Genomic DNA, 27200 nt, shown 5'->3' on the forward strand with positions numbered 1-27200 from the left:
ATAGTTCGCCCCCACCAGCCCGCATTCCGACTCAAGACCTATCCCCAACGCGAGACCGGCTCTCGTCCACCATGCCCTACCTCACCACCTCCCAGGAATACCTAGAGCAATCTGCTCTCCTCCTTGAAGCGTACCCCGACTCAGTAAGCCGAGCTCCAAACTCTACCATCACTCTATCGCTTCACCCCTTCGCCCCCACGCCACTCCATATTACCAGTCCAAACTCCCCAAATTAACTCCCCAATCTAGCGCATCACAACAAAATACAGCTACCCGACCGAACGCCCCTCAGAAAAAGCCCATCGGGCCAAATCCACCCGAGCCGAAACCGAGTCCACACCGTCCGCGCCCGTCGCAGCATTGGAACTGAAGACATTCAATGCCGAATCAGGCATCTGCTTGAAATACCGCACGAACAAGGCCGCCGAGGTCAGTCGATTGATGACCGGGCTGGGGAAGCTTGCAAGCGGGGCGGACGTGGCTAGTTTGGGTGTTTCAGGGCCAGCGGATGTAGAGATGGTTGATGCGCCTGCTGTAGAGGAGAGTAAGGGGGCCGCACAGGGACCGGGGCAGGGACAGGCGCAAGGAGGGAAGGGCAAGAAGAAGGGTGGGAAGGGGAAGCGATGAACGAGTCGATTCGGAAATTAAGGTTGCGTGTGGTTTGAAGGGGACGCTCGATAATGACTTTTATTCATAGATGGCTGCGCCGGTGTGGAATGGCATTTGCTGGGTTGTAGCCCAGACAGGAGTTAGAGAAGATGTGATACGGTGTATCAATCAGCATACAATAAGAACTATGTTACGAACACAAGCTCAATGCCAAATGGGGATTATACACTAACAAGTGACTTGAACATCTAAATACACAGATCCGCCATCCATCCCATATCAGACACAGACACTATAGCGCGAGTCTAGGACAGAGCAAGGAAAAACAAACAACGAACGCCAAACCCATGCGTAGCCATTGAAAAAGATCCGTCAATCAATAAAAGCACAAAGAGAAAAGGAATAGCGTGATATCATGTGGGAAACGGCGCGAGGAGAGCCCCGCAGCTCAGGGTATAAAACAAATGGGGGAGAGGAGAGGGAAGATTGCAACGAGGAACTGTTTAGAAGTCCTCGTCGAAGTTGAGACCGTCGCTGCCGGAGCTGGTCTGGCCCTCGGCACCGCTGGTGTCCTTCTTAGTGCTCGCCATGACACCGGCCTTTTGGTAGTCACCGACACGCTTCTCGAAGAAGTTGGTCTTGCCGGCCAGGGAGATGGACTCCATGAAGTCGAAGGGGTTGGTGGCGTTGTAGTACTTCTTGTTGCCAAGAGCGACAAGGAGACGGTCAGCGACGAATTCGATGTACTGACACATCAGCTTGGAGTTCATGCCAAGGAGAGCGCAGGGAAGAGCGTCAGACAGGAACTCCTGCTCAATGCCAACGGCCTCAACGATGATATCCTCAACCATCTTGGGCGTGGGACGGTTGTTCAAATGAGAGAAGAGCAAGCAGGCGAAGTCAGTGTGCATGCCCTCGTCACGAGAGATCAACTCATTGGAGAAGGTCAGGCCGGGCATGAGGCCACGCTTCTTGAGCCAGAAAATGGAGGCAAAAGAGCCGGAGAAGAAGATACCCTCAACACAAGCGAAGGCAACCAGACGCTGAGCGAAGGTGGAGTTGCGGTCATTGATCCATTTGATGGCCCAGTCGGCCTTCTTGGCAATGCAGGGAACTATGGGAGACCTGTCAGAGGTTGTGTCAACCGGAATGATTGTGGATAAACATACTGGTGTCAATGGCGTCGAAGAGGTAGGCGCGCTGCTTGGGCTCCTTGATGTAGGTATCAATGAGCAGAGAGTATGTCTCAGAGTGGATGTTTTCCATCATGATCTGGAAGCCGTAAAAGCAGCGAGCCTCAGGGACCTGAACCTCTCCACTGAAACGCTCAACCAGGTTCTCATTGACAATGCCATCGGAGGCAGCGAAGAAGGCAAGCACGTGGGAGATGAAGTAACGCTCGTCATCGTTCAGGCGGTTGTGCCAGTCGTGGAGATCCTTAGACAGATCAATCTCCTCGGCGGTCCAGAAGGAAGCCTCGGCTTTCTTGTACATTTGCCAGATCTATTTATAGAAGATAATGATTAGCCATGAGTCCTTGCAATTGCATAGATCGTGGGTGCTTCGCGTCCATGCAACTTTACGCGTGAGCATGGACGCGTCGACGACGTGATTTACCTCATGGTACTTGATAGGGAAGAGGACGAAACGGTGAGGGTTCTCCTGAAGGAGGGGCTCATTGGCCTCGGTCTCCTTGATGCCAGGAGCAACCTTGGGGGCTTCAACAATCTTGTCACCCATCTTGTCGACAGGCGCGTCGGTGGGCTTGAAAGCCGCGATGTTCTCCTTGCCAGCGGACTGGAAGTCGAGCTTCTTGACGGGGGAATCGCTCATTTTAAGATTCTCGAGGGAGGAAGCAGCCTATGGAGGGGTACTAGTCAGTGTATGTCCATGGCGACGCGTCTATCGCGAGAGGCGACAGTCGTGACATCACGTACCTGCTTCGAGGGGGTAAGTTGAGCAGCCATTGGAAAGTGTGTTTCAAACTGAAGGCAGAGGGCAATTGCTTGCGAGACAGTCACAAAGATAGACAAAAAGTCAAGAGGCTTGAAAGAGAGGAGGAATGTGGGAGCTGGGTGGGTAGAAGATTTGATTAAGTAGTTGGCGGACGTGAATCTTTTAGCGCGACGGACTCGGTCGCGTAGCACGTGACTTCGCGACGAGCTTAGTCAGGACGCAAGGCGCGTCGTCCCAAACGGGATATCGTGGGCTTGGAATTTTCATGCCACCGCAACTTCAGCAACATCCGACGCTAGGGCAGTCGATCCATGGCCGTGCCTGCGGTAGCCCCCTCGACGGGCATTTGACATGGTTCCCTAGACTTCTAGTATGCAGCTTCTATTGAATCGGGCGTTCTCTATCAATCTATCATCCCGACAAACAATTGAGCCAGCTATTATGGTACCCTAGGATACACGTATAATCACTGCTAGCTACACGCTTATAAAGATGACGAAGGACACGCACTATTGCCGACGTGCCGGACCAATATTAATTTATCAGCTCGACGTAATAGCGACTCCACTGCCACTGCAGCTGAATAAAGATCAGATAAGCCCGCAGTCGATCATATGCGCCGATGGACGCGTTAAGCAACACAACACGGATTTACGGATCTAACTGGCACGTCTGGACCTGTTGGAGCTCTAGACTGGGGTGCAGAGGACTAAGGCCCAGTCGCGTCTCCGGACTCCGGACTGCTCTCGGTTCTTCCTTCCCAGCGCTCTTCATGTTAGTTAAGAGCCGGTGTCACAGCAATTGGAAAATTAATTTACTGCAAAATAGTCAGTCTGTATCATATAGCCTGAGAACCGGCGATGCAGACAGATATCAGGGCTCTAGAAGGAATAAAGGAGCTTGACGCCTCAGAAGGTTCTGAGAGTGGATCCCAAACAGCTCTTTCGCGTCGGAAAATGTGCCGATCGCATTCAACTCGCGTGCTGGATCTCACACTAGGCAGACGTCTCGATGGAGACCAGGTTCCAGAGAGTCTCGGCGTTTTATCCCTTCCCATTGCGCGTCTCCACCTGCTTGCTCGGGCAACCCTGCATATGCGCGCCTCGGATCTCACAGCCCCGAGATGGTAAGCGCACTGCATTCTGGCAAAATGGAGTCTATCATCTCAGCAAATGACAGAGCTTTGCGGTCCTCGGAGTTTGCATGTCGAGGAGTATTTAGATCCATGTTTCAGTGCAGTCATTCCCCAAGTCTTCAGTAACCATTGCTCTAGGCTAAGGAACAGGTTTTGCTCCACTAGACTCGTTTTGGTCAAGATACGCCACGCCATCTTACATCTCTCTTTGTCTCTCTCAAACTGCGGGGGTAAATTTGAAACCCCACATCCCCGCTAGTGGCATCGAATCTTGGAAGTGGCCGTGGGCTGCTTATCCGTGTTCAAGGCCACTTGCCATAATTTTCTTTCAATATCCTTCTTCGCCCTTCCCCTATAGGCTAATCCTTGTTTGTCTAATGCGTTATTATTTGAACTGCCTACGTTTGCAATAACGATCTGACCGTAAAGCTGGAAAGCCTGATGCTTTGATCGTCTGTCTTGTTGACTTCCTTCCCAGCTTCTGCTTAGGATCGTCGAAACCGCCAATTAAGTAAAATGGGAGTCCTAGTGGATGGGCCGAATAATGAGTCGTCATTGGGAGATGATGGCGGAAGTGAAATGCCAAGATCATGTAGGCCAGGTTTCAGCAATGATCAGCTACACGAGTAAAGTGTATAGCAGCATCGGACCAAATGTGGTATCGAATGTCGAGGCTCGATTCAGAAGTTCCCTTGCGATCGAATTTACTCAGATAAGTAGTATTACCTTTACTTGTCGTAAATGCAAATGCGCATCTCGTGCAGGTACGGTTCTAGTAGGCTGCATCTAACACAACCAGACCCTGGCTAAACATTATACTGAAAGAGTCTCGAAGATATCTTGAAAAAAAATGAAGATGGAACCCCTGAATGCTACTTTACGCATCTTTGTTGGATTCTCTTGGCATTTTCTTATGATGAACATATTCTCATTGAGGGTTAGGACTATAAGGGCACGATGGAAGAATATCTTTTTCTATTATCTGAGATAGATGATGATAATAATACAACAGCAGAGATGTAAAGAGCTAGTGCAGATAGATAAATGCCCGCATCTAAGCAGCCCGAATGAGAATTGACAATTATGAGCGTTCACGGCGAGGGGCACTTCTCAGAAATTCCAAGAAACTCTCATAGCTGAAGGACAAGGAAGCGCGTAGATAGTTAGAGAGCTCATGCACTGCGGCAGGACGCAAGGGTCTGACTGCTAGGCATGGAACCTGCATGGCACAAAGGAAATGGGTGAAGATATTCGTGAGACGAGTGTCTCCAAGTCTGCGAACCTTTTGCTGAGCATCATTCCAGCTTTCCATAAATTGAAGGGTTCGCAAACCTCCCGGTCCGTCAAGGGAGATTTGCTTAAAAGACAGCATATTGAAACCCTTTGCCGAATCGGGAAATGAGCTAAAAATCTCACAACGATGAACGAGTGCTTTGCTAAATGCCCTGAACGCCGATTGCTCAGGCTCGGATTTGACCCGCCACATGATTTCGGCGAATAGCACAAGCCAATTATCATAAACAGGACTATTACGAAGGTTGGTCCAGTCGTAACGGGTAGCTATTAATTGAACTGGGAGAGGATTGAACGGTCTCTGGAGGAGCGGATCGAAGGACCAATTATCAGTTCGTGGGTGCGGAGCCCAGGGATCAGCCTGCCATGGCAGGTTGCGTAGCGTAGCATGATTCGGGATACAGGAAATAGGAGCATGGCTGCAGTCAATGTCCACGATGGGATTGACAGCGGTCATTCGAAAACCTGGAATGGTCCGCATGACTTTGAACCTTGGACTGCGAGCATTGGTGAGTTCGAGAACTCTTTGCTCCCAGCCACGTGTGAAATCGGTATGAGCGTTGAGCTCAGTAACCCGCTGATCCCATTTGGCGTTGATAGCGCGGCCATAGTCCCATCGCAAGAATTCCACATACTTCCGTTTCTGATAGTCCGAGGGGAGGAGCACAAGCCCCGCGTAGAATGCAGGCTCAAGCTCTGAGAGCTCCGAGGAAGGTGGGGGTCTGATAACCCAGCCGTGTCTTTCACTCAACTCTTCGCCGCAGAGAATAATTGACTTTTTCCATACAGGAATCCAGAAGAGACCGTAAGCCTGTACGATGACGGGCTCTCCACAGGGTTTGCGGCCCACTCGGATATTTCCACGCCAGTCGAAATCAACAGGATAGCGCTCAGAGCGCTCCACCACAGATAAAGTCTTGAGCGCCAAGTAGACGCCAATATCTGGCAGACGTCTCTCGGCTGGGAAGGGCCAGTTCATGAACTCGTCGGTCTGCGCATGGCTGAGAGTGCGGATTCTATCGAAGTCGGCGACAGCATACGTTTGTGTAAGATGAGATATTTGACCGGAACTGATTGTTGGATCCGGGGATGGTGTAGGAGGATCATTACCCGATGCTGCAGGGAGACGCCCGCATGGCCAGAGGTCCATGTCGATGAAATTCGGAAACTGTTGAAAAGTCTCATGAGCATTGGGTCCAAATCAAAGGAAGGAAGTAGACGAGACAAACCAACTAAGTCCGATCTGGAAAGTCACTTGAAGACGTCTTGTTGAGTGGTTGTGGTTACAAGGAAGCGTATCTAAATCTGTGGGTGGGATATTGACGTGTAGAAGATGTGAGCTTGCAGAGAGAAATTGGCTCAAGGGTCTGGATAATAGGACTTGTTAGCGACCTATGAAGCTTCAGAGGAAACCCATATTATCCCGAAGAGCGAAACAGATGGAAAGGAGAACTGTTGAGAGGTGCAAACTTACGAAGGATGATTTTATTCAGAAATTCAATTCGGAACATACTGAGCGGTTCCTTCAATCCAAGGTGAACAAAATAATTGACAGCAAAGCAGCTTGCAATCGCAACAGTCTCTTCGCAAACTCTGTAGATTGAAGATAGGTCGCATATTTTGATGGCACTTCTTTCGACACTACAATGGCGGCAGTTTGGTTGACATGCCATGGTAATGTTTTTCATATTGAGAGTCATTTAGAGTCGATAGGTCAATAGCGACGATCGAGGAATTCCCGCTAGGCAGGCAGGCGCAAGGGTTGTCAGGCACCAGGTTGATTTTGAACGGTTGAAATTGAACAGAGCAATCAAAGATTGCAGTCTTTTAATAAAGGCAGTGTGGCGATGGAGGTTTGCCGAAGTGCCTAGAACTCTCGGGGTCATCACTAGCCAAAGGTCACAACTCTGTAACCGAGCTAAATGCGTAGTTTGATGATGAGTAGAAGCGTGATGCGCTATGAGTCTTACGAAATGGTCCACTCGACAAGTGTTGGAAACTCTTTATGCATTGCTTGGAATCATGCCAAGCATATGAAAAGTAATGAGCTTGTGATCGGAGACTGAAAAAGAGGACAACGCAGAACAACTCAGCGATGATCAAGTGGCCAAGTGTGGCGTAAAACACTTTCAAGGAAGAACGATGATACAAGAAAATGGAAAGGAAGAAGAACACGGGTATATGATAATTATGATTACGGACTTTTTGTGAAGCATTCCAGAAGCAGAGATCAGTCTACGTGATGAGGCGAGACAGAACAAACAAGAATCAAATCAGGGGACGGACTGTTTCTGGAGAGGATGGCCTTGATTGGGTCGACCTAGAAAATGTAGAGCCTAGCAAAACGAGATGCTCACAAGTCTGGACAGCTGCAGCCTGACAAGGCCATAAAATCCTTCGCAAGTCCATAGATAGGCAATATTTTTACCAGACATTGCCGTGAACCTGTTTGATCTTCTTGAGGTTAATGTCCTTGATCACAAACGTCCAGATGAGTCCGAGACCCATGACACCCAGTCCAGCAGCAAGCATTCTGACCTGAGCGTAGGAGTAAGCCTTTTGGATGGCGATTCTCGCAGCAGATCCGACGGGGTAGCTGAGCTGGACGGTGATATCTTCGTAGATGCTGTCAATGTTGGACAAGGCCTCCTCGGGAAGGTAGCGTTGCAGAGCAGGCTCAAAAGTGTTGGTCCAGATCGCGGTAGAAATAGTAATACCGGCAGAGTCACCAATCGTGCCCACAACATTCAGCATTGCAAGTGCAGTAGCAACGTATTGGTGGTCGACGGCAGCCAAGATAGCGAGTTGCTCAACAATGATGAACACCGCACCGCCAATGGAAATGAAGATCTGACACATGACCTGATAGCCCACGCTCTGATCAGGACGGCGGAAGTAGATCATCAAACCTTGGGCAAAGATGTAAAGAGGCACAGCAATGTACAAGAGCCATCTGAAGTAGCCAGTGCGGCGGATAACCCAGCCGACGCCAAGGAGAAGAAGACCGGAAACGACGTCGAAGACGTTGACAACGTATCCGGACGTGGTAATGCTCAAGTCGTTGACGACCTGCAGGAAGTTCTGGAAGTACATGCTCCAGCAGTAGTTAGAGAGTTGGTAGGTGGCATCCAGAAGACAGGCACCGACGACCGTCCGGTCAGTAAGGAAGGTGAAGTCCATCATAGGCTTCGGCGCAAGGTACTTCTCCCAGATACCAAAGAAGAAAAGCATGGAGAATCCGACCACAATCATAGCGATAATATAACCAGTTCCCCAGCCGTTAGGAGCTTCACTTGCGATGTCGAAGGGCAATTCGAATAGGACGAGACCGGCAGTGAACACCAAGACACCGATGACTAAAGGATGGAAAGGTCGAAATTAGTTATGCCGGATCAGACAATGGATGACGCGGGTAGACTCACAATCAAACTCGATAAACCAATGCCAAATGCTCTGAGGTAGCGTTCGGCCACTTTCCTCTCGGACAATCTTGCCTTGCTTCTTCGCCTGGTCAAGGTTCCACTTCAGGGTGAAGAACAAAGGAGCAGCGAAGCACGGGAAGATAATTGCCCAGCAACCGTAGCCCCATCGCCAGCTGACTTGGGTGTAGAACTCGTCCGCGACCTTGGGCCCGGCGAAAGCAGTAATGATGTAGGGCGAGGAGGTGAAGGCGTAGGCCAATCCTCGGTTCTTCAGCTGGGACAAGTCGGCCGTAATAACATCGACGCAGTATTCCATACCGCCAAAGCCCATGTAGAAGAAGATATTTCCAGCACAGTATGCCGCAAAGCTGTTGCAGGCGGCCATGAGGATGATACCAATTGTGGCACAGCAGGACATCAGGGCGAAACCCTGAGGACGACCCCAAGTATCAAGGACCTTGGCCACGGGGATGTAACAGGCAGCCGAGAAAGCATCGGAGAGTTGAGTGGGAAGGTTGGACAGCGAGTGTTGCTCGAATGAACTTGCGACATAACTGTACAAGCTGCCGTTGACCGAGGAGACAAAAGCATAGACAAAGTAAAGGAACCAGATGCTATCGGGGTGTGTTAGTGGACTTGATAGAATGAATCGTTCTCTATGAATTGACGAACTTGATGAAGACAGCAATCAAGGCTCCCTTGGACCAAGTCTCCGCAAGGGCTTCGACATCCTTGACACCAGTTTGGAGCTCATCATAGGGAACGGGCTCCACTCCTTTACCGTTGGTGGCAACGACTGACTCTGAATCAGAGGAAGGAGCCTGTGCTTCTCTATCAAGGTTCTTCTCTGGCTCAGCGGCCGTTCTGGAAATGTCCACATCGACAGAACTGCTGGTGGCCGCCTCATCCTGGTCAAGCTTGACACGACGGAAGACCGCCCGGCCTCTTCGAATTAAAGGACGAAAACCCATGATGATTTGACTATGGTTGAGTCAGAGTTGAAATCAAATAGAGCGAAGCTAAACAGGTAAGCCTTTGCCCTTATAGAACGCAAAGACCGAGATCGGCTGTTTTGGACCGATAGTTCAGAAACAAGAGAAAACAAGCATACGCAGCCCAAATACGCGGACGAGAACGGGGGGTTCTTGGGCCTGGCTTGGCTAACGATTTGCTAATTTCACCATAATGAAAATCTTTTCCCTCGTAAGATGCTCCGGCCATACTCGGCGAACCCACAGAGGGTTCCACTGGCGGCACAAGTAGATTGGGAGAAAACCGGGCTAGGCTGCCAGTGCGATCTAATCAGATGTCCGTATGATCTTATCTAGCGAGAACCGAGTCCAGTCTACACCTGAATCGGTAAAGTGCGTTGGTGCTTCATCCACATCAAGCTTCGGATTCGCTCACATCAAGCTTCGCTTGGCCACGACCGGGAAATACCCAGTGGAGCTTGTCCGCCACAAGCACTGGAATTTTCTCGGCTCTCGCGCAAAATGGCAGGAAACCGCGCTGATTTCAGAATAATATCACAAGATTATACCAGAAATTATCAGATCTTTCTTAGCCCCCGCGGCCAACATCGGGTCAGAGCAACCGACTTTGATCAGCCCAGATCAACCCCCAGGGATCCGTTCGGAATCATCCGATGCTGTTACCTAACTAGTTGTGATCGCGGTCGTTGACCATGAAAGACTAGGGCTAGGGCTACGTACTCTCCTGATTTGTACTTGATGCCCAGACTTTTTAGGGCTTCGTCAACGGAACGCTGAGCGATGTCTGAGGTATTCCCGGATAACCACGTTACCGCGTATTTGATACGATACATACCGCCTGTACTTTACCGCACCTCGTTATACAGATCCGGTTTGGAACTTGGTCGTGTTGGTGGAGGTCTGCTATTATCAGATCCTATTACTTATGGAGTCCTTGCTAGATCCATTATGAACCTTGGAACGTTCGACATCAGATCAATTTTCCCTTCCTATGAAAACTCTCATGCGGCCTTCGGTGAATCAAGAACCAAACGGGGAGCACGCGGGACAGCGCCCAGCAGAGCCCGAACAATTGGGTATCTTCTCTTGCATTTGGGGCCCATAGGAAGGTTGCAATCACCAGCGACCGCGCATTAGTGGAGATAATGGGGTATGTCATTCATTCGGACCTGGTAACCCAGAATGGTAGGTACCCGCCCCGCTTACGATGACACGCCAAGGACGACATCTGATAACTGAGACCTTTCCACAGGAAAGAGCCCGACCATATCCTGGCGACAAATTTACCTAGAGACGCCACAAGCGGGGCATTCAGTCAGATTTGATGCGCATTTTCCTTCGATTATGCCGAACCTTCGTGCGCAAATTTCCGTTCACAGCTTGGAATTGGTCCAGACCGGTGCTCGCTTCTCCACGAACGCTTGAATACCCTCGGCGAAGTTGCGACCAGCGACCAATTGAGGATACCAGTCGTTCGCTAACGCGGTGACGGCATCTTCCACGCTTCCAGCTTCCCAACTGAGTCGGATTCCTTCGCGGCCGACTATCAGAGCGTCGGGGCTGTTCTTGCACATTTCCTGGGCCACCTGTAAAGCGGCCTTGGCAACATCCCCGGGCGAATCAACCACTTGCGAGACAAGACCCCATTCGTAGAGTGTTTGAGCGCTCACGTTCCTTCCTGTCAACACGAGATCTGTGGTACGTTGCAATCCAATCGACCGAGTCAGCCGCGGAAGGCATCCCGCTACCGGCACGATCCCACGCTTGATTTCCGGAAGAGAGAAGATAGCGGTCGAGGCTGCGATTACCAGATCGCAGTTTGCCACCATCTCGAAGCCTCCGCCCATGCAAATGCCATTGACGGCTGCGATAATCGGTTTCTTGCCACTTCGACGAGGAAGTCCGGCGAGACCTGGAGCGTCCATCTTATTGACGACGCCGGCTTTGTTCATAGCATTCCACTCTGTAAAAACTCGTCAATTATTACCTGAGAGAGAACGAGCTCGATGTGGCACAAACCGTGAAGATCAGCCCCGGTACAAAAAGCTCTGCCGGTGCCAGTGATGATCCCAACCCAGAGGCTTTCATCCTGGTCAAAGAGTTCCCAGATCTCCTGGATCTGTCGACTGGTAGCTTTGTTGATTGAATTGAGTTTGTCAGTTCGGGTCAAAGTGACCTGGACCACCCGATCGTAGGGGAAAGAGACACTAAAATGCTCGTAGCTCAATGGTCTTGACCGTAGAGACATGGTACAATCGGCCCGCAAGTCGAATGCGAAGGGGACAAGACAAGCAGATAGATACCGTGCCTTATATCCTGTGGGCCATTGAATGATTCAAAGTATCGGATCTGCATTCCGTCACCTCAGACATTTGTAGCCTAGCGCCGGTAATTTGGTATGACGGGGTCGGTTCCTCACCCTTGGCTGGAAGGCCCCAGTGGTAAAAGGAAGACCCTGACCCACCCCAGCTTTCTAAGTTTCTGTGTTTGCCGAGAAAATTTTTCTCATATCGGTCCTTGATTTCTGAATCTGACAAGAGACGGCTCGGAAATAATATTGCTCACCCCGCTGGTGGTCACACTAGGCAGCAGGTACCGAGGCAGGTAATTCCACCCACCATGTACTCTGAGACACGGAAGCTATATAGCTTCGGGCTCATTCCCTTCGACATAATCACCGTTCTACCGCCACCCCCATTTCCCCGCCTCTTGTGGCTCCAAAAATAAACTACGTCTGTGGCTGCAAAATCCCCTTGTCGACTCTATCCTCAGATAAAGAGCAGCTCTTACCGGATCACACTTCACAATGCCTTCCACACCTGCGCAGAAGTACCCTCCGGTCAAGCTACCGCACCCTTATTTGACGGCCTATCAAGTGCAAACTGCCATTGAGACGAATCCTTCCAAGCTAGTCTTGAAATTGGAGAACCTGCCCTCGGATGGAAGGCCCCTACCGCAGCCGCTTCACTCCGATTCTTTGTCGTGGCTCGATTTGTCTCTTCCGTCCAAAGAGACTTGCCCACCGGACAATGACAATACCCCCTGGGCACGTGCTTGCCGAAGTCCCTCGACTGTCTTTGACTGGGTTAATGGCACTACCCCCTCCCTGGGCCAGATTTGGAATGTGGTCCATGCTATTTACCTTGCTCATCCGACGTATGAGTACTTCAGACTAACCCTGACCGGCGATGAGAAGGAGATCATCCGAAATGAGCTTCTCGTCACCGGTCTCGGAATTGAGCCTCCTAAGCCATGGGATGCAAAGAAGAGGGCGACATGGGAGTCCGAGGAAATCTTGATTCTTCGCAATGCCTTCTGGCAGGGTGCGGCCTCCCCAACCGGTCCTCGCCCAATCTGGGTTGTTGGAGATGGCACAGACGGCCCTCTGCGGCAAACCTTGGCACAATACCCAATAATGCCGGAGATATATCAGATCACAAACAAATTTCCCGAGGAGCGCGTGTATACCCGACACCCTACCCGTCGGCCTAAGCCTCATGGTGGATCGATTGCATACAGCCGTTATATTCCCGAGATCAATCAGCACTTCTCCCTCGAAGTTGTGGACTGGCAGAATGAGGAACACTTGAAGCTCTTCAACACATGGCAAAACGACCCTCGTGTTGCCCAAGGGTGGAACGAGACCGGCACCCTGGATGAGCACCGAGCGTACCTGCGAAAACTACATTTCGATCCCCACGTGCTTTGCTTGTTCGGCCGCTTCGACAATACCCGTTTCTCTTACTACGAGCTTTATTGGGCAAAGGTAAATCTCCACTGTGGTTGTTTAATTCTCGCATTCATATATGCTAACCACTCGATTTCAGGAGGATCACTACGGCGCCCATTATGATGCCCACGACTACGATCGTGGCCGTCACTCGCTTGTTGGGGACGCGTCATTCCGGGGAGCGCACCGGGTCAATGCATGGTATTCAAGCTGCATCCACTATTGTTTCCTGGATGACCCGCGGACAATCAACGTGGTCGGCGAGCCCAAAGCCACCGGCGCCACCATTCTTTCCTATGAAAATTCCCAAGGTCTCACCATCGGCAAATACGTCGACCTAGGACATAAGCGATCAGTTCACTCAATCTGCAGCCGAGAGAAATGGTTCCAGCTCTGTCCAATCTTCTGGGACGGACGAGAACGACCCTTGGAATCCGCGGATCGCGCAGCTTGGAATGCCAAGCTCTGAAGCTCGGCGATAGCTTCGGCTTGTACTAAGAAACGACCAAAATGTATATACCTAGATGACCGCGTGCATTCAACACAGACCATGACCTCATTTGTCCAGATGTGGTCCCTCGATAGTCCCTCAGTAAATCAACCGAATGGCCACCGGAAGGAGCGGGAGGAGAATGAGCAAAACTCTTGCCTCGCCAACGGCCAAGGCCGTCGGTCTTGGCCCACGAGGATATCTAGGGCATAGTTCCTCTGTTGCATCCTAGGTATCTCGCTCGATTCCGAATTGACGCGAATACAGAGTGGGACCTCAGAAGTCTCCCCTTGGCAGCTTCTTCCGGGCACGGGAAACTTATTATGCGGACGGGCCTTTGCGGAATCTTTGTAACATTGTGTGGAGATTAGGCTATGAAATAAAAGCGAATGGACGAGTGGGTCCCACACAAACAACGGTTCCCCTCTTCAGGTTTATCTGATCCGTCCTTTGTCGCCACCAAGGCGCCGGGTTCCATTCAGAAAGCCACGCAACGCCGCCTTTAGCGGACGGGGCAATTTTTAAACGAGCTTCAAAGGTCATACAAGGCCAAGTAAGTGAGCAAATAATGCCAAGGCTGGTTCGTACCCACAGTAGGACGCGCTGCAACCCCATCAGTGATATTCTCCGCCGTCAGTCGTCATAATGGCTCCATTCCATGCATCCTAGCCGAATTAATTTGGAGTCAGGCAGAGTCATTGCTGCGATGCTCGAGGAAATTACCCGATTCGCAATAGCCGTGTTGATGGTACTTCGTATTGTCACTTTACGGAGGTATCTCATGTCAGTACGATACACCGTAAAACCATGGTGTATTTGAAACGGTCCCGCAGTTGGAAATCAGATAAAAGTTCGGTCTCCTGGATGATTCATTGTTCTTCAAGCGAGTGGGTTCTCATGTTATCTGATTCGGGATCCCAAGTTTCCGGTTAGAAGCGAAGTCGGCAGATCCCTAGACTGTTCTTGGCTGTTTCCCAGGGGTCTCAATTTTTCTTTCATGCAGACTGCACATGTTCACCTTGTCAGTTTCAATCCTACGGCTCCCATAGCCGACTTCCCTGAAGCTTTCTGGCAGTGTAGGGACGCATTGATCGAGGCAATACGGCCTCTGAGTCCTGGCGCAGTGCCATCTAGGAGTTAGTGCCCGACGGGCAAACACATCCGGGGCTGTTCGCAACTTTAAACTCTGAGGTTCTCAAGGTTCTGACACCTTCGTCACAATGGCCATGATCAAGAAGCTCGCGGCTTATCCCCGCTTGCTTTTGGCTGCCAACCCCAAGAAAGCCGACTATCTCATGCTAATATGCGGTATCGCCAGCTCCATTGCGTCTGGTGTTCCGTTCCCAATCATTGCAATCATTTTCGGTCAACTCATCAACAACTTCAACGCCGTGTCTTGCAATGAGTCGAGTGAAGACTCTTCAAGCTCTGATGCCAGCTATCAGAACAGTATCAATCACGAAATTCTTTTGATCTTCTATCTCGCCATTGCCCAATTCGTGTTGTTTTACATTCATTTGACATGCTGGACCATGTTCGGTGCTCGTCTCTCCCAGAGACTGCGTGAGAAGTATCTTTCAAATCTGCTTCGACAGGAACCCTCGCACTTTGACGAGCTCCCTCCTGGTGAGGTCGCTTCGCGACTCAGCAGTGACATACAGACTATTCGATCCGGCACCTCTGAGAAGGCGGGCATCGTTCTATCCAGTTTCTCTTTCTTCGTCACAGCGTATATTGTGGCTTTCATCAAAAACTGGGAGCTCGCGGCTATTCTTCTTTCACTGATCCCGGCCTACTTCATAATGTCCTTTGTTGGAAGTCATTACATTGAGAAGTATACTGGGCTCATGTCCGATTATGCTGCTTCCGCTGCTTCAATAGCTTCCGAGGGTCTCTCCAACATTATCGTTGTGCAAGCCTTTGGAGCGAACAAGCGCTTGGAGGAGAAGTTCTCTAACGCCCTTAAGTCGTCTGAGCACCAAGGCTTGAAGAAGGCTACCGCTATTGGCATCCAATCGGGTGTCCTTTACTTCATTGCCTATGGCGCCAACGGTCTTGCATTTTGGCAGGGAAGTCAGAAAGTCGCCGACGCCGTCCAAAATGGCACGTCTGGTACCACCGTCGGTGCGGTGTTCACCGTGATCTTCGTTCTGATAGAAGGTATGTCTGACTGCGCGACCTGTGCCCCCAACTTCCAATAACACAATGACAGCCACCTTGACCTTAAGTCAAGTCGCGCCCTTCATCCATCTTTTTATGGCCGCTACCGGTTCCTACGAAAAGCTGCGCGAGGATCTTTATCGCAAGTCTCTGATCGATGGCACTGGTGATTCCGGCCTTCGCCTCACTGAAGCCCAGGGCGGCTTCGACTTTCAGAATGTTTCGTTCATCTATCCTTCTCGGCCGGAAATTACCGTCCTGGACAAGATTAGTCTGAGTCTACCTGCCAAGAAACATACCGCTCTTGTTGGCCTTTCTGGAAGCGGCAAGTCAACTATTGCGAGCTTGGTCACCAGACTGTACGATCCGACTGAGGGTCAAATTACCTTTGATGGCCAGGATATTCGCGATGTCAACGTGCGTGATCTGAGAGGATTTCTCAGTCTTGTTCAGCAGGAGCCTTCTTTGCTTGATCGCTCACTATTGGAGAACATCGCTCATGGTTTGCTCAACTCAAGCAAGCCTGATCACGCACACCTGAAGGAGATTCTGCTTGGCACTGAGCTGGAAGACCTGGCAGCTGAGTTAAGGGAAGGCAGAGACATCACGGCTGCAGCTGAAGCACGTGGCCCCATCATCGTCGAAATTGTCAACTTGGTACAGCATGCTGCTAAACTTGCAGATGCCGACGGCTTCATTGCGAACTTGCAGCATGGATACGGTACAAGCGTTGGATCAAGTGGCCGTCTGATCAGCGGTGGCCAGAAACAGCGTGTTTCTCTCGCTCGTGCTCTTGTGAAGGACCCCGCAGTCCTCATTTTGGATGAAGCCACTGCCTCTTTGGATTCTCGAAGCGAACAGCGCATCCAAAAAGCCATCAACAACATCACAGCCGGACGTACTGTTATCACGATCGCTCATCGCCTATCCACTATTACAAGCGCAGATAACATTATCGTCATGCACAAGGGCAAAATAATCGAGCAGGGAGACCACGCAACATTGATGGCAAAAGATGGCTCATATGCTGATCTGGTCAAGCTGCAAACCCTTGGAACTGCACCTGGGAGACTCAACATGGCATCCGGCACAGACAGCATTACCAAGTCTGACCAGGCTTCTCTGACCGACACCGATGGGGAAAAGGCCAGTCTTTCTACAGAAAACGACCTTGGAAAAGCTGAGGCCCAGATCTCAACAACCGAGCAACCTGCTGGTGACTCTGACGAGCCTGCCGCAGATGAGGAGGAACCTGAGACCCCCAAGAAGTCTTTATGGGCACTCGCAAAGGGATACGCGCCAGCCCTACGGCCGCACCTGGTGATGATTTTGATCGCAATTTTAGGCGCTGTGGTCGTTGGAGGTGCATTCTCTGGCGAAGCTGTGATTTTCGGAAACACTGTCGGAAGTTTGAACCCTTGCAAAGGCGCCGCCAGTATTCGCAACCGTGGTGACTTCTTTGGTTTGATGTTCTTTGTTCTCGCAATCATCGAATTCTTCGCAAACCTCGCCAGTTGGGCTGGATTTGGCTGGGTCTCTGAGAAGGTCGTGTACACCGCTCGAGTCTTGTCATTCCGTTCGCTCTTTGAACAGGATCTTCAATGGCATCAATCGAAGAACCGAACCCCAGCTCTTCTTCTTTCTTATATCACTCGTGACGGGAATGCTCTTGCTGGACTCAGCGGATCTGTGATTGGCTCGCTGTTCGCTATTAGCGTTAACCTTGTTGCGGCGATTATCTTGACTCATATTATTGCTTGGAGAATTGCCCTAGTTTGCTTGGCTTTGGTCCCGCTTCTTCTTGGAGCTGGTATGATGGAGCTTATTATTCTTGGAAAGTTTGAAGAGAAGCACGAAAACGCATATACCTACTCAGTGGATATTGGCACTGAGGCGATCAAGTCTATTAAGACCGTCGCATCGCTGTCTCTGGAAGAGTCAACCCTTACCACCTACCGCCGATCCTTGAAGGGTCCTAATCAGGAGACTCTGAAGGTCACTCTGCAGGCAAGTCTGTTTCAGGCGCTGACCTATTTCCTCGGTAACTGTGTGAACGCTTTGGCATATTGGTGGGGCGCTAAGCAGATCATCAACGGCAACTACACTCAGACTCAATTCTTGATTGTGGTGTTCTCACTCCTCGTCAGCGCCCTTCTGTGGAGTCAAATGTTTGCTCTTGCGCCTGAGCTTTCTAGTGCCAGAAACGCAATGGCCAGAATCTTGGGCTTAATCGAAATTGGATCTGACGGAATGCGCGGTCATGTTGACAAGCGCTCATTCAAGAATTCCTCCGCACAGGAAGACGTTGAGGCCGTGACGGAACCAAAGATTGTACCGTCCAGTGGTCCTGCATCCAGTGTCCAGTTCCGCGATGTGCAATTTGCGTACCCTGCTCGCCCTGATGTCAAGGTATTGACTGGTTTGAGCGTTGATATCAAACCAGGCAAGTTCTGTGCCCTAGTTGGTCCCAGTGGCGCCGGTAAATCAACCATCATATCTCTTGTTGAGCGCTTGTACACTCCGGAATCCGGCTCGATTCTCATTGATGGTGTCGATGTAACCAAGCACCGTGATGTGGCCTTCCGTGAATCCATTGCCTTGGTGCCCCAAGAGAGTGTACTCTTCGAGGGCTCCGTCAAGTTCAATATCGGTCTCGGTGCTAGGCCTGACCATGAAGCGAGCCAAGAGGAAATCGAAGAGGCCTGCAAGCTTGCCAATATTCACGATGTCATTGCGGGATTGCCAGAAGGTTACGATACCATGTGTGGTCCCAATGGCAGCCAATTCTCTGGTGGTCAAAAGCAGCGTCTGTCAATCGCTCGCGCGCTTGTTCGTAAGCCTAAGCTTTTGATTCTTGATGAATCTACTAGTGCCCTGGATGCCGAATCCGAGAAGTTGCTGCAGGATGGTCTTGAGAAGGCTGCTCGTGGCATAACTGTCATCGCCATTGCCCATCGCCTGCATACCATCCGGAAGGCGGATACAATCTTCTTGATCGAGGCTGGCAAATGTATTGACTCTGGCACACATGAAGAGTTGCTCGATAGGTCTGACAGTTATCGGGCCAATGTTATGCACCAGACCGTGGCTACCTGATGAAAGCTTGTTGCAGATTTGGCTTATTGTTTTTCGTAATTAATCTAGAACTTGATTCCCAACATGCCATTTTGATCTTTCACCATACATTATCATAACTGTAAAACAAAAACTTCTTCCGTCGTCTAGCCCGTGTAGAATGGATGCATGTCTGGACACATTTCCAACGTTCGAATGACTAACGTCAATCCCAGTAAGACCCCCATCCCGGCAAGCCCGCCACCCCCAAAACACCATAGTAACTACAATAAGTTCTAACTCTGTATCTTAACAACACTTTCAGATGTAAAATTCAAATTTTGCCTATAGCTACTGGTCTAGGCTTTAGGCAAGCTCATCTGATATCGTAGGAATTGCTTTATTCCTACATCACTTTTACGGAAAAATACACTCGAGATGTCGAAACATATTTGGATATGATGGTCTATCTCAGCGCGTAAGGCAATTGACTTCATAATATCAAGTACTAGACAGTAAGTAAGACATAGTATACTATTATATGAAGGCACCTAAATTTGCTTAGTAGTGGTGAAATACAGAGCTAGAAATCATTGCATTTACTATGTTTTGGGGTGGCGGGCTTGCCGGGAAATACATTATTCAAACTGGCGTATCATATCTAAGCACAGTCTCTTCGCCAAATGAACCTGACTTAAGGGAGAATTGAATGACTGGAACATCAATAGATATCAAACCAACTGTGGTGAAAAAGTAAAGTAGAACTTGAAATTTGCCACAATGGCCAAATATAATCACGATCTCCTTTCCCACTAATTCTTGATCAACTGATTCAAAGCGTAGACCACGCAGCCGATCATCTAGGAAGACTAGGCGTCGAGCAAAGTAACTTCACGATGAGTACAAATTTCTTCAACAATAGCAGCCAGCTCCTCGAGGACTGAGCCTGCGAAAGTTGAATCTCTTTCACTTCCAACAACACCAACATGCAGTTTTTCCTCTTTCATGAAAGAAACAACCTTGAAGGGGCGAGGAGAGTCTCCATGTGGACTGGAGATATCAACCTTGCAGCTGCCACCAGCAAATGGCATGCTATCGAAATCATCCCAGTCTTGGTGGTGAACGAGGGAGTCAAAGCCGGCAGCCTCTGGCGACCACTGTGCACATTCCTTCGAGATCTTCTTGTAACCGAGGAAGTCATAAGCAGCAGAGTGTGCACTCTGCTTCTGGACAAATTTCAAGAGGTCAATAGCTGTCCAGTTGTTCTGGAAAGGGACCCGAATCGGGGTCAGCTGGTAGCATGGCCCTTGGATGTTCTCTGCATTGGGCAGATCAATCATGCGGCCAGATGTGACGCTGCCAAACGTGACGTCCATCGTCTGGAGACGGCGAGCCAACAGAAGGGCCCATGCCGCTGTAAGAATATTTGCAGTGGTGATTTCTTCGACGGACTTGAAGTTTTCGACAGCTTTTGTCTGAAATTCACCCTTGTCTTCGGGTTGCGTTGTCGTGCCGGGGAGAACTGATAAGGCTGAGCCATTCAGAAGGTCGCGCCAGTAGGCGATTGCCTTCGTCTGGACGCTTTCAGTAGCAGTCCAAGCCACGTAAGAGGAGAAAGGCTCGAAGTCAGCAACTTTTCCTCCGGTGTACAAGGTCTCAAGGTCCTGCAGTAGTCTGGGAAGAGAAATTCCATCGTATTGGGCGTGAGATAGTCCCAGAACTAGACACTCCCGGCCATCTTTGCCCTCGACATGGTGCATCTTGAAGAAAGGTGATCCAAGGTGGAACCCTGAGTCCGTTTGTTCGGCGCAGAGCTCAGCGACGAAGTGTTCGGGATCTGCATCAGTTTTGTGCATGGCAATAGGGATATCAGGATCGCTCAAGACAACTTGGTAGAAGATCGAGTTATCCTCAATAAAGACAGTGCGCAGGATGTCGTGAGTCTTGACGAGATCACCACATGCACGAAGCAGTTGCTTGCGATAGATCCCGCCGTCGAAGTACAACAGTGTGTATTGAACAGCTGTACGAGGTGCCTCGAAGGTTGCCTTGATATCAATGACCTGGGAATCTGTCACGGGAAGCACATCTTGAACAGACCAGGACGATACTTGAAGCTTGGGTAGAACAACCTCGGACAAGAATTGATCCTTGTTGATTGAATTCAGGGTGGAAAATGGTTTGTAGGACTCAACTTTGGCTGCAGCCGCCTGGCCAACCTTCAATATCTTCGCTGCATTGCGAAGGCGCATATGCTGGAAAATGTCGGCAACAGACAAAATGTGCCCTTGAGAACGGAGACTGGACACAAGTTTCATTGCAAGAACGGAGTCACCACCCAGACGGAAGAAGTTGTCATCCACGTCAATCTGGTCCTGATTGAGCCCAAGAATTTTAGCCCAGGCAGCCCGGAGAATGCTTTCCGACGCTGATAGACTTTTCAGAGCAGAGACTTTCTTCCATGAGTCCTTGAAGCCTTGTTGAAGCTCAAAGAGGACATTCCGGGGGATTTTTGAGGCAATCTGGCTCAAGACACTCTGATCAATCTGTCCTTTCGAAGTTGGCATTTCTGCAATCACAATATATGCAGAGGGAATCATGTGTGACGGAAGATCGTCCCGAATGTACTTGTCAAGCTTCTTGATTGCTGCTGCAAGACTAATGGGGATAGTGGAGCAGATGACTGCTTGGATTTGCTGCGATTCTGAGCCATGGACGAGTTCTTGGCTCGTCGACATGACATTGACCGTCTCTTCTTGGGAATTTTGCTTCTCAATAAAGATGATCAGCTCCGACTCGAGCGACGACTTGGAAACGACAGCAGCAGCACGCGTTGATTCCGGGAGGTGTTGTGCAAATTGGGACTCAAACTCCGCCATGTTCACTGCATGCCCATGAACAGGCACAATCTCTTCTTTGCGGCCAACGAATGTTAGACTGCCGTCTTCTTGCAACTGAACGATGTCTCCTGTCCTTTGTATTCTTCCAGAGCGGCCCGCGACCTCAGAGCTTCCAGAAGAAAGCCAAAGAGGTGACTCGGTCGTCTGACCCAAGAAAGAGCATTCGAGCAAGAGCTCGCCGGCACAGCCAATGGGCAATAGAAGGTCTAGATTTCGGGGGTCGCATACCCAGGGCACTGCTGCTCTAGGATAGACTGATCCTTGTTTGATGGTAGGATCGGCACGGAGCTTTCCAGATTCTTCATTGAAAGACAAGGGTGGGAGTTCATTGAATCGCCAAATTTGGTTCAACTCGGCTTCTGGCAAACATGAGATCTGGTCGATTTTTCTGGAAAGATCTTTGTTTAACTGGGAGCACGCCGTCTCCAACTGAACTAGAATGCGCTGCATTTGGGACTCTTTAATCAGACCTGGATCAAAGCTTGCGCAGACTCTAAAGCCACCCTTCCGAATACCAAATGCCAGCATGAGTGGGTAGGGGTTGAAGTGGAGAGCCTCGCGTGCAGGATCTCCCTGCTGGAAGCCAAGCTCGCTGACCTCATACTCAGGATCAGGTTGAATGACCAGGCCGGTACCGGCCTCGCATGCATGTTGGGCATCTCTGCTGACCTTGCGAATGAACTGCATACCCATGTGTTGGTAAGGCGTTCGAGCCAAGATGGCTTGCTGGATACTCTGAAGATATGACTCAACGGATTTCTTCCGATTGACATGAACACGAATAGGAATGGTCGCATTGAGTGGACCCAGCACATTCTCGACACCAGGTAGCTGAATGTCCCGACCTGTTAGCGTTTCACCGAAGACCACATCGTCGCTTCCAGTGTACTGCGACGCCACTAGTGCCCATGCACCTCTTATCAGCGTGGCCAGAGTGAAGGGAGATCCAGCGGTTGTTTTCAAAGGAATCTGGTGCTCAGCGTATCCCGTTGGGGTTGGCAAGTAGTCACGGAAGGGAAGGCGAGGGAACTGCGGACCGACAGCACCCTTCAATTCGCGACGCCAGAATTCTTGCATGGCAATTTCATCCGTGTCACGGAACCACTTGACGAAGTCTTTCATATGTGTCTCTATTTCAGCAGGTAGGTTCCTGAGAGCTTTCTTGACCTTTTCGAGAATCACAGGTTCTGACCACCCATCATATACAACATGGTGAATGGTCCATACCATATATTGCTTGCCATCTTTTGAATCATTAACGATGGCATAGCGAGCGAGGCTCTCCCCGAAATGCATCCTCTCGTTCCGATCATCTGACAGATATTGCTCCAGATCAGTAGAATTCCTCCACGAGATGGACTCCTTCAGAACGACCTGCTGGAGTCCTGGATCTTGAAGCTGAGCCACGCGGGTGCGCAAGATCGGGCTTGTGGCAACCACATCCTCCCATGCCTTCTTCCAGTCCTCTATGCTGATATGCGATGGAATGATAGAGACTCTTTGAGCAACATAGGGCTCGATAGACTTAAGAGAAAAGGTAAATAAGGACTCCTGTGTGGGTGTGCATGGATAGATGTCTTCGACAGCTGACCGGTCTGTTCCACAAATCTGCCCCGCTTCAAGACAGGCGCTCTCAAGAGGCTGAGAAGTCATGCAGAACGCTGGTGTGTCTGTCTGCACTTCCGAATCAATGGAGTTCACAACTTCAGCCATTGAAGAAAGTGTAGGATGGTTAAATGTGCCAATGACGGATAGATCAAGCCTTAGGCCTCTGCAGACAGACACCAGTTTCATTGCTCCTAGGGAATCACCTCCCAGAGCGAAGAAATTGTCCTCAAGGCGGATTGACTCGGTGTCTATCTTCAAAATCTCACTCCAAGCCTGTCGCAATCGCAGCTCGAGGTCATTCAGTGGCCTGGATGCAGCACTTGTGGAACCTTGGTCTAGTTGCCGTAGATCAACCGTAGCTCCAAAGGCTCGAAGGCGCTTGCGATCCGTCTTCCCTGAGATGAGAGTGGGTATGTAGTTCACCGGGATATAAGCAGTGGGAACCATGTATCGTGGCAACACCTTGGTGACTTCTGTGTCGGCCTTGGAGAGTGCGGTGCGCAGGTCATCCATCGAAACAAAGGCAAGTTCCTTGTTTGTATCTCCCTTTGCGGACTGAGATGCAACGAATGCCACCAGTGTAGCCTGACCGCCGGACCCTTGAGGCGTAATGACCTCCGCAATCATGGTGGTGCCTGAAGGGAGACGGGACTGAAGCTGGCTCTCGATTTCCCCCAGCTCAACACGTTGTCCACGAAGCTTGACCTGGGTGTCTTTCCTCCCAGCGAAGATGATCCCTGCTGAGCCATCAGGGTCATATCTGCCCAGATCACCTGTCTTGTAGAGACGGCCTCGACGCCCAGCAAAGCCCTTATGACCTGCAACAAGCCATGATGGGTTCTGGATGAAAACACTGGCAGTCTTCTCATCATCATTCAGGTATCCCTGACCGACAATTGGACCCTCGACAAGAAGCTCTCCAACTGCACCAACAGGCATAAGTCGCTCATGATCATCAGGGTCGACAATCCAGATGGAAGCTCCATTACCAGGGCCAACGGAGACGTAGTCTCTTCCAGTGGCAGCACTGCTGTTGATATTGCAACCAATAGTGCACTCGCAAGGTCCATATCCAATGATGATTCTGGTATCCTTGCCCCAAAGCGTGACATCTCTAGCCGAGGCAGCCTCTCCTCCAAGACCAAGACCTTCGAGGGACGAAATGACATCCGGCTCGAGGATACGAGCAACCGAGGGAGTTATACCTGCGTAGTTGATTTTCATATTCCGAATCACTTCGTTTATGTCGTTGAGTCGGTCTTCATCGGAAGGAATACATAGGCAACCACCGTTGGCCAAAGTCAAGAGCATGCTGTCAATGCTGACGTCGAAGGCATAGGACGCAAAATCAAGAACACGTGAAGTCTCAGTATATCCAACTGCTTTCGCTCTGGCGAAAGCACTACTTGTATAGGTTCCGTGGGAGATCTTGACGCCCTTGGGAGTACCTGTGCTGCCAGATGTGAATATGAGGTACATCAAAGCAGTGGACGGGACTGTTGGAAGCTCTGGCAGAGGCTCTGAAGAAGAAATTTTCGCCTGCTCCTCTTCCTCCACCACGAAATGCTTTCCGTCCGGCAAAATCTCCACTGAAAGGTCATATTGCTTGCGAGATGACACCATAGTCGTTGAACCGGTTTGCTTTGCCATATTCTGGAGACGCGCCAGCGGGAGTGTCGGGTCCATCATGACAAGGGTTCCTCCTGCCTTCATCACGGCAAGCACCGCAACTATTGTCCAGCGTGACTTCTCGAAGCACACAGAAATAAAATCGTGGAGCTTGACACCCGAATCTTGGAGCTCTTTAGCCAAGAATGCCGAATAGCGGTCGATTTGGCCATAAGTCAAGCTGCCATCCCAAGATGAAATGGCCTCTTTATCGGCAAATTTCCGAGCCACTCCGGAGAAAACATCGTGCATACAAAAGTCATAGTATGGCGGCAGGTCATAGTTCAAGCCCCAAAGATGGTCCAAATCATGTTCACTCGGACGAATACTGTCTTCGACGGAGGCATCGGAATTCGAAATGAATGCCTTGACAGTATCGACCAGTGTTTCAATGTGGCGAGTTACTGTATAAGGCAGGAAACTGTTACTCTGCCATACTGGTCGGATCTTGAGGTGATTTCGATTGAAGCGAACCTCAAGATGCAGAGCGTCCTGTCAATTCGCTGTCAGCTACCGATTGGTTCTGGGGAGCGCTGGGATGTGTACTAACTTGATCCGTCCCCTCTGTTGTTTGCGAAAAAGAGCTGGTGCTCAGTACAAGTGAAGAAGAAGCTCGCGGGCTCGATGCGACCCTCTCAATTTGATTGGAAATTGCCGCGGCGACTTGCCCAATGTTACTTTGTAGACTTGGCATCACTTGATCTGAGGAAACACTGTGCACCGGCTCCATTTCGCCTCCATCCTCTTCGCCCTTATATGTCCATTCGAAAGAGGCGCGACCGTCTTCTTGAGTGCGCAAAAGGACTAGCAGCCAGGATGCCAACACAATCTTCTCATCCATGCCCGTGCATGTTGGTGTCTCCGACGTGAGCCCTACGACTTTGAAAGACCGTAGACCATCGCGATTCGTCTCCACGGGCTTAGTCAAATGTCCAGTTCTTGACTCATTGAGGCTTTGTGTGCTCTCAGGAGATATGAATCCCATCGTGACCACAACCCGGGTTGGGATAGATACTGGCGCAACTCGTTATCGTGGAGATGGTTGGAGAACTGTAGGATTAGATGTGCCCAGTACGAGCTAGAGCTACCCTAGCTTACGAGGTAGGGTTTACGTTATATAGTCTCAATCAAGTCCCCACAGGCGAACTTGCCGCGAAGCAACAATCACAAAGGCCAAGCCCAAGGTATAGTTAAACCGAGATCGGCGGTTGTGGGCTCTGTTCGGGTGTTACGTGTACGGTAATTACGACAATACGATAACGGTGAAATGCACGTTTCGGGTACCTTTGAAGAAGTCCCACCTAATGTCTCGGATTCAGCTGCGAATTGCGCTAGACTTCTGAAAGATTTCCATCTCTGCGACCCAATGCATCCACAATGAGAATGAGGAATAGATCATCACCCCCACTAGGCAGCAAGTACCGACCATGAGAGTGGGCTTTGCCCAATCAGTATTCCTGCCTAAGGGGTTCCCGTGATAGGGAGATTGCGTGCGGATGAAAGACGAGTCTAAGCGATGTGTTGCGATATGTACCGAATCCGCCTGTAACGGCCAAGGTTGTGCCGGATAAGGTCGGAACAGAAAGCAGGTTGTCATTGCTTTTCACCGCTATGAATCGTTGGAGTGCACATGGAGGGGACATTGACAGGGGACGATGGATGCCGAGCTGAGCCTGAAATACCGAGGAAATTTTTATAAAGGCTTCTCTCTGTTCGAAATCAAGTGAAATGCATCAGATGCTCGTAGGTTTTACCCGAAAAGGTAGCTTCTCTACTGAAACGCGCCGGGTAATCTAATCAGATTTTTCACGGGTGGCTCATCTAATCAGATTCCAATACCGGAACATTTCACAGCCACCTACAGTGGGGTTTCATAAGTTTGAAACCCTCTTTTTACCGCCTACACCTCACCGCCCTTGCCACCACCTCACCGCCTATACCACCCCCTACGCCTTCCAATGCGCACCAGACCAAATATCCTACTTTCCAACGCATTTAATCATTTAATGCCTCCAATTCGGTCAGCAAGGGCACCAGTAGCACCTCTGCGCCGCCCTAAGTGCTAGCTAGACGCATATATGCGTACAAAGCTCGTTGAATTGAAGACTGTCGCCGGCTGGACCTACAAGCAAATACACGAGGAATATACGTCTATTCCAATTAACACAATTAAGACAACGGTT

The 27200-nt window shown here is 50.2% G+C and overlaps 8 protein-coding genes across 8 annotated transcripts; 3 read left to right on the forward strand and 5 right to left on the reverse strand.

The window, feature by feature from the left end:
• Window positions 1-71: 71 nt before the first annotated feature.
• N7477_003658 (SRP9/SRP21 family protein) lies at window positions 72-627 on the forward strand (the record flags this gene model as incomplete). Its single annotated transcript, XM_056965321.1, has 2 exons — window positions 72-143; window positions 250-627. The coding sequence occupies 2 exons, from the start codon at window positions 72-74 to the stop codon at window positions 625-627; spliced, it is 450 nt and encodes a 149-aa protein (XP_056825274.1).
• A 485-nt stretch (window positions 628-1112) lies between these two features.
• N7477_003659 (ribonucleotide-diphosphate reductase subunit RNR2) lies at window positions 1113-2576 on the reverse strand (the record flags this gene model as incomplete). Its single annotated transcript, XM_056965322.1, has 4 exons — window positions 1113-1723; window positions 1779-2112; window positions 2227-2469; window positions 2547-2576. The coding sequence occupies 4 exons, from the start codon at window positions 2574-2576 to the stop codon at window positions 1113-1115; spliced, it is 1218 nt and encodes a 405-aa protein (XP_056825275.1).
• Window positions 2577-4781: 2205 nt separating this feature from the next.
• On the reverse strand, window positions 4782-6143 carry N7477_003660 (uncharacterized protein; the record flags this gene model as incomplete). The annotated part of the gene is made up of 1 exon (XM_056965323.1): window positions 4782-6143. The coding sequence occupies one exon, from the start codon at window positions 6141-6143 to the stop codon at window positions 4782-4784; it is 1362 nt and encodes a 453-aa protein (XP_056825276.1).
• A 1274-nt stretch (window positions 6144-7417) lies between these two features.
• On the reverse strand, window positions 7418-9386 carry N7477_003661 (uncharacterized protein; the record flags this gene model as incomplete). The annotated part of the gene is made up of 3 exons (XM_056965324.1): window positions 7418-8349; window positions 8416-9029; window positions 9088-9386. The coding sequence occupies 3 exons, from the start codon at window positions 9384-9386 to the stop codon at window positions 7418-7420; spliced, it is 1845 nt and encodes a 614-aa protein (XP_056825277.1).
• Window positions 9387-10780: 1394 nt separating this feature from the next.
• On the reverse strand, window positions 10781-11655 carry sidH (enoyl-CoA hydratase/isomerase family protein; the record flags this gene model as incomplete). Its single annotated transcript, XM_056965325.1, has 2 exons — window positions 10781-11370; window positions 11427-11655. The coding sequence occupies 2 exons, from the start codon at window positions 11653-11655 to the stop codon at window positions 10781-10783; spliced, it is 819 nt and encodes a 272-aa protein (XP_056825278.1).
• Window positions 11656-12213: 558 nt separating this feature from the next.
• Window positions 12214-13606, forward strand: N7477_003663 (GNAT family N-acetyltransferase; the record flags this gene model as incomplete). The annotated part of the gene is made up of 2 exons (XM_056965326.1): window positions 12214-13173; window positions 13235-13606. 2 exons carry the CDS (start codon window positions 12214-12216, stop codon window positions 13604-13606), a joined length of 1332 nt encoding a protein of 443 aa, XP_056825279.1.
• A 1241-nt stretch (window positions 13607-14847) lies between these two features.
• On the forward strand, window positions 14848-18883 carry N7477_003664 (ABC transporter ATP-binding protein; the record flags this gene model as incomplete). Its single annotated transcript, XM_056965327.1, has 2 exons — window positions 14848-15787; window positions 15840-18883. 2 exons carry the CDS (start codon window positions 14848-14850, stop codon window positions 18881-18883), a joined length of 3984 nt encoding a protein of 1327 aa, XP_056825280.1.
• Window positions 18884-19710: 827 nt separating this feature from the next.
• Window positions 19711-26002, reverse strand: sidD (nonribosomal peptide synthase SidD; the record flags this gene model as incomplete). The annotated part of the gene is made up of 2 exons (XM_056965328.1): window positions 19711-25509; window positions 25568-26002. The coding sequence occupies 2 exons, from the start codon at window positions 26000-26002 to the stop codon at window positions 19711-19713; spliced, it is 6234 nt and encodes a 2077-aa protein (XP_056825281.1).
• Between the last annotated feature and the right edge of the window lie 1198 nt (window positions 26003-27200).

Source organism: Penicillium maclennaniae, assembly GCF_028827695.1.
Source record: "Penicillium maclennaniae strain IBT 15551 chromosome Unknown utg000003l:1.0-5670915.0:1.0-5674809.0, whole genome shotgun sequence".
Classification (NCBI taxonomy): Eukaryota; Fungi; Ascomycota; class Eurotiomycetes; order Eurotiales; family Aspergillaceae; genus Penicillium; species Penicillium maclennaniae.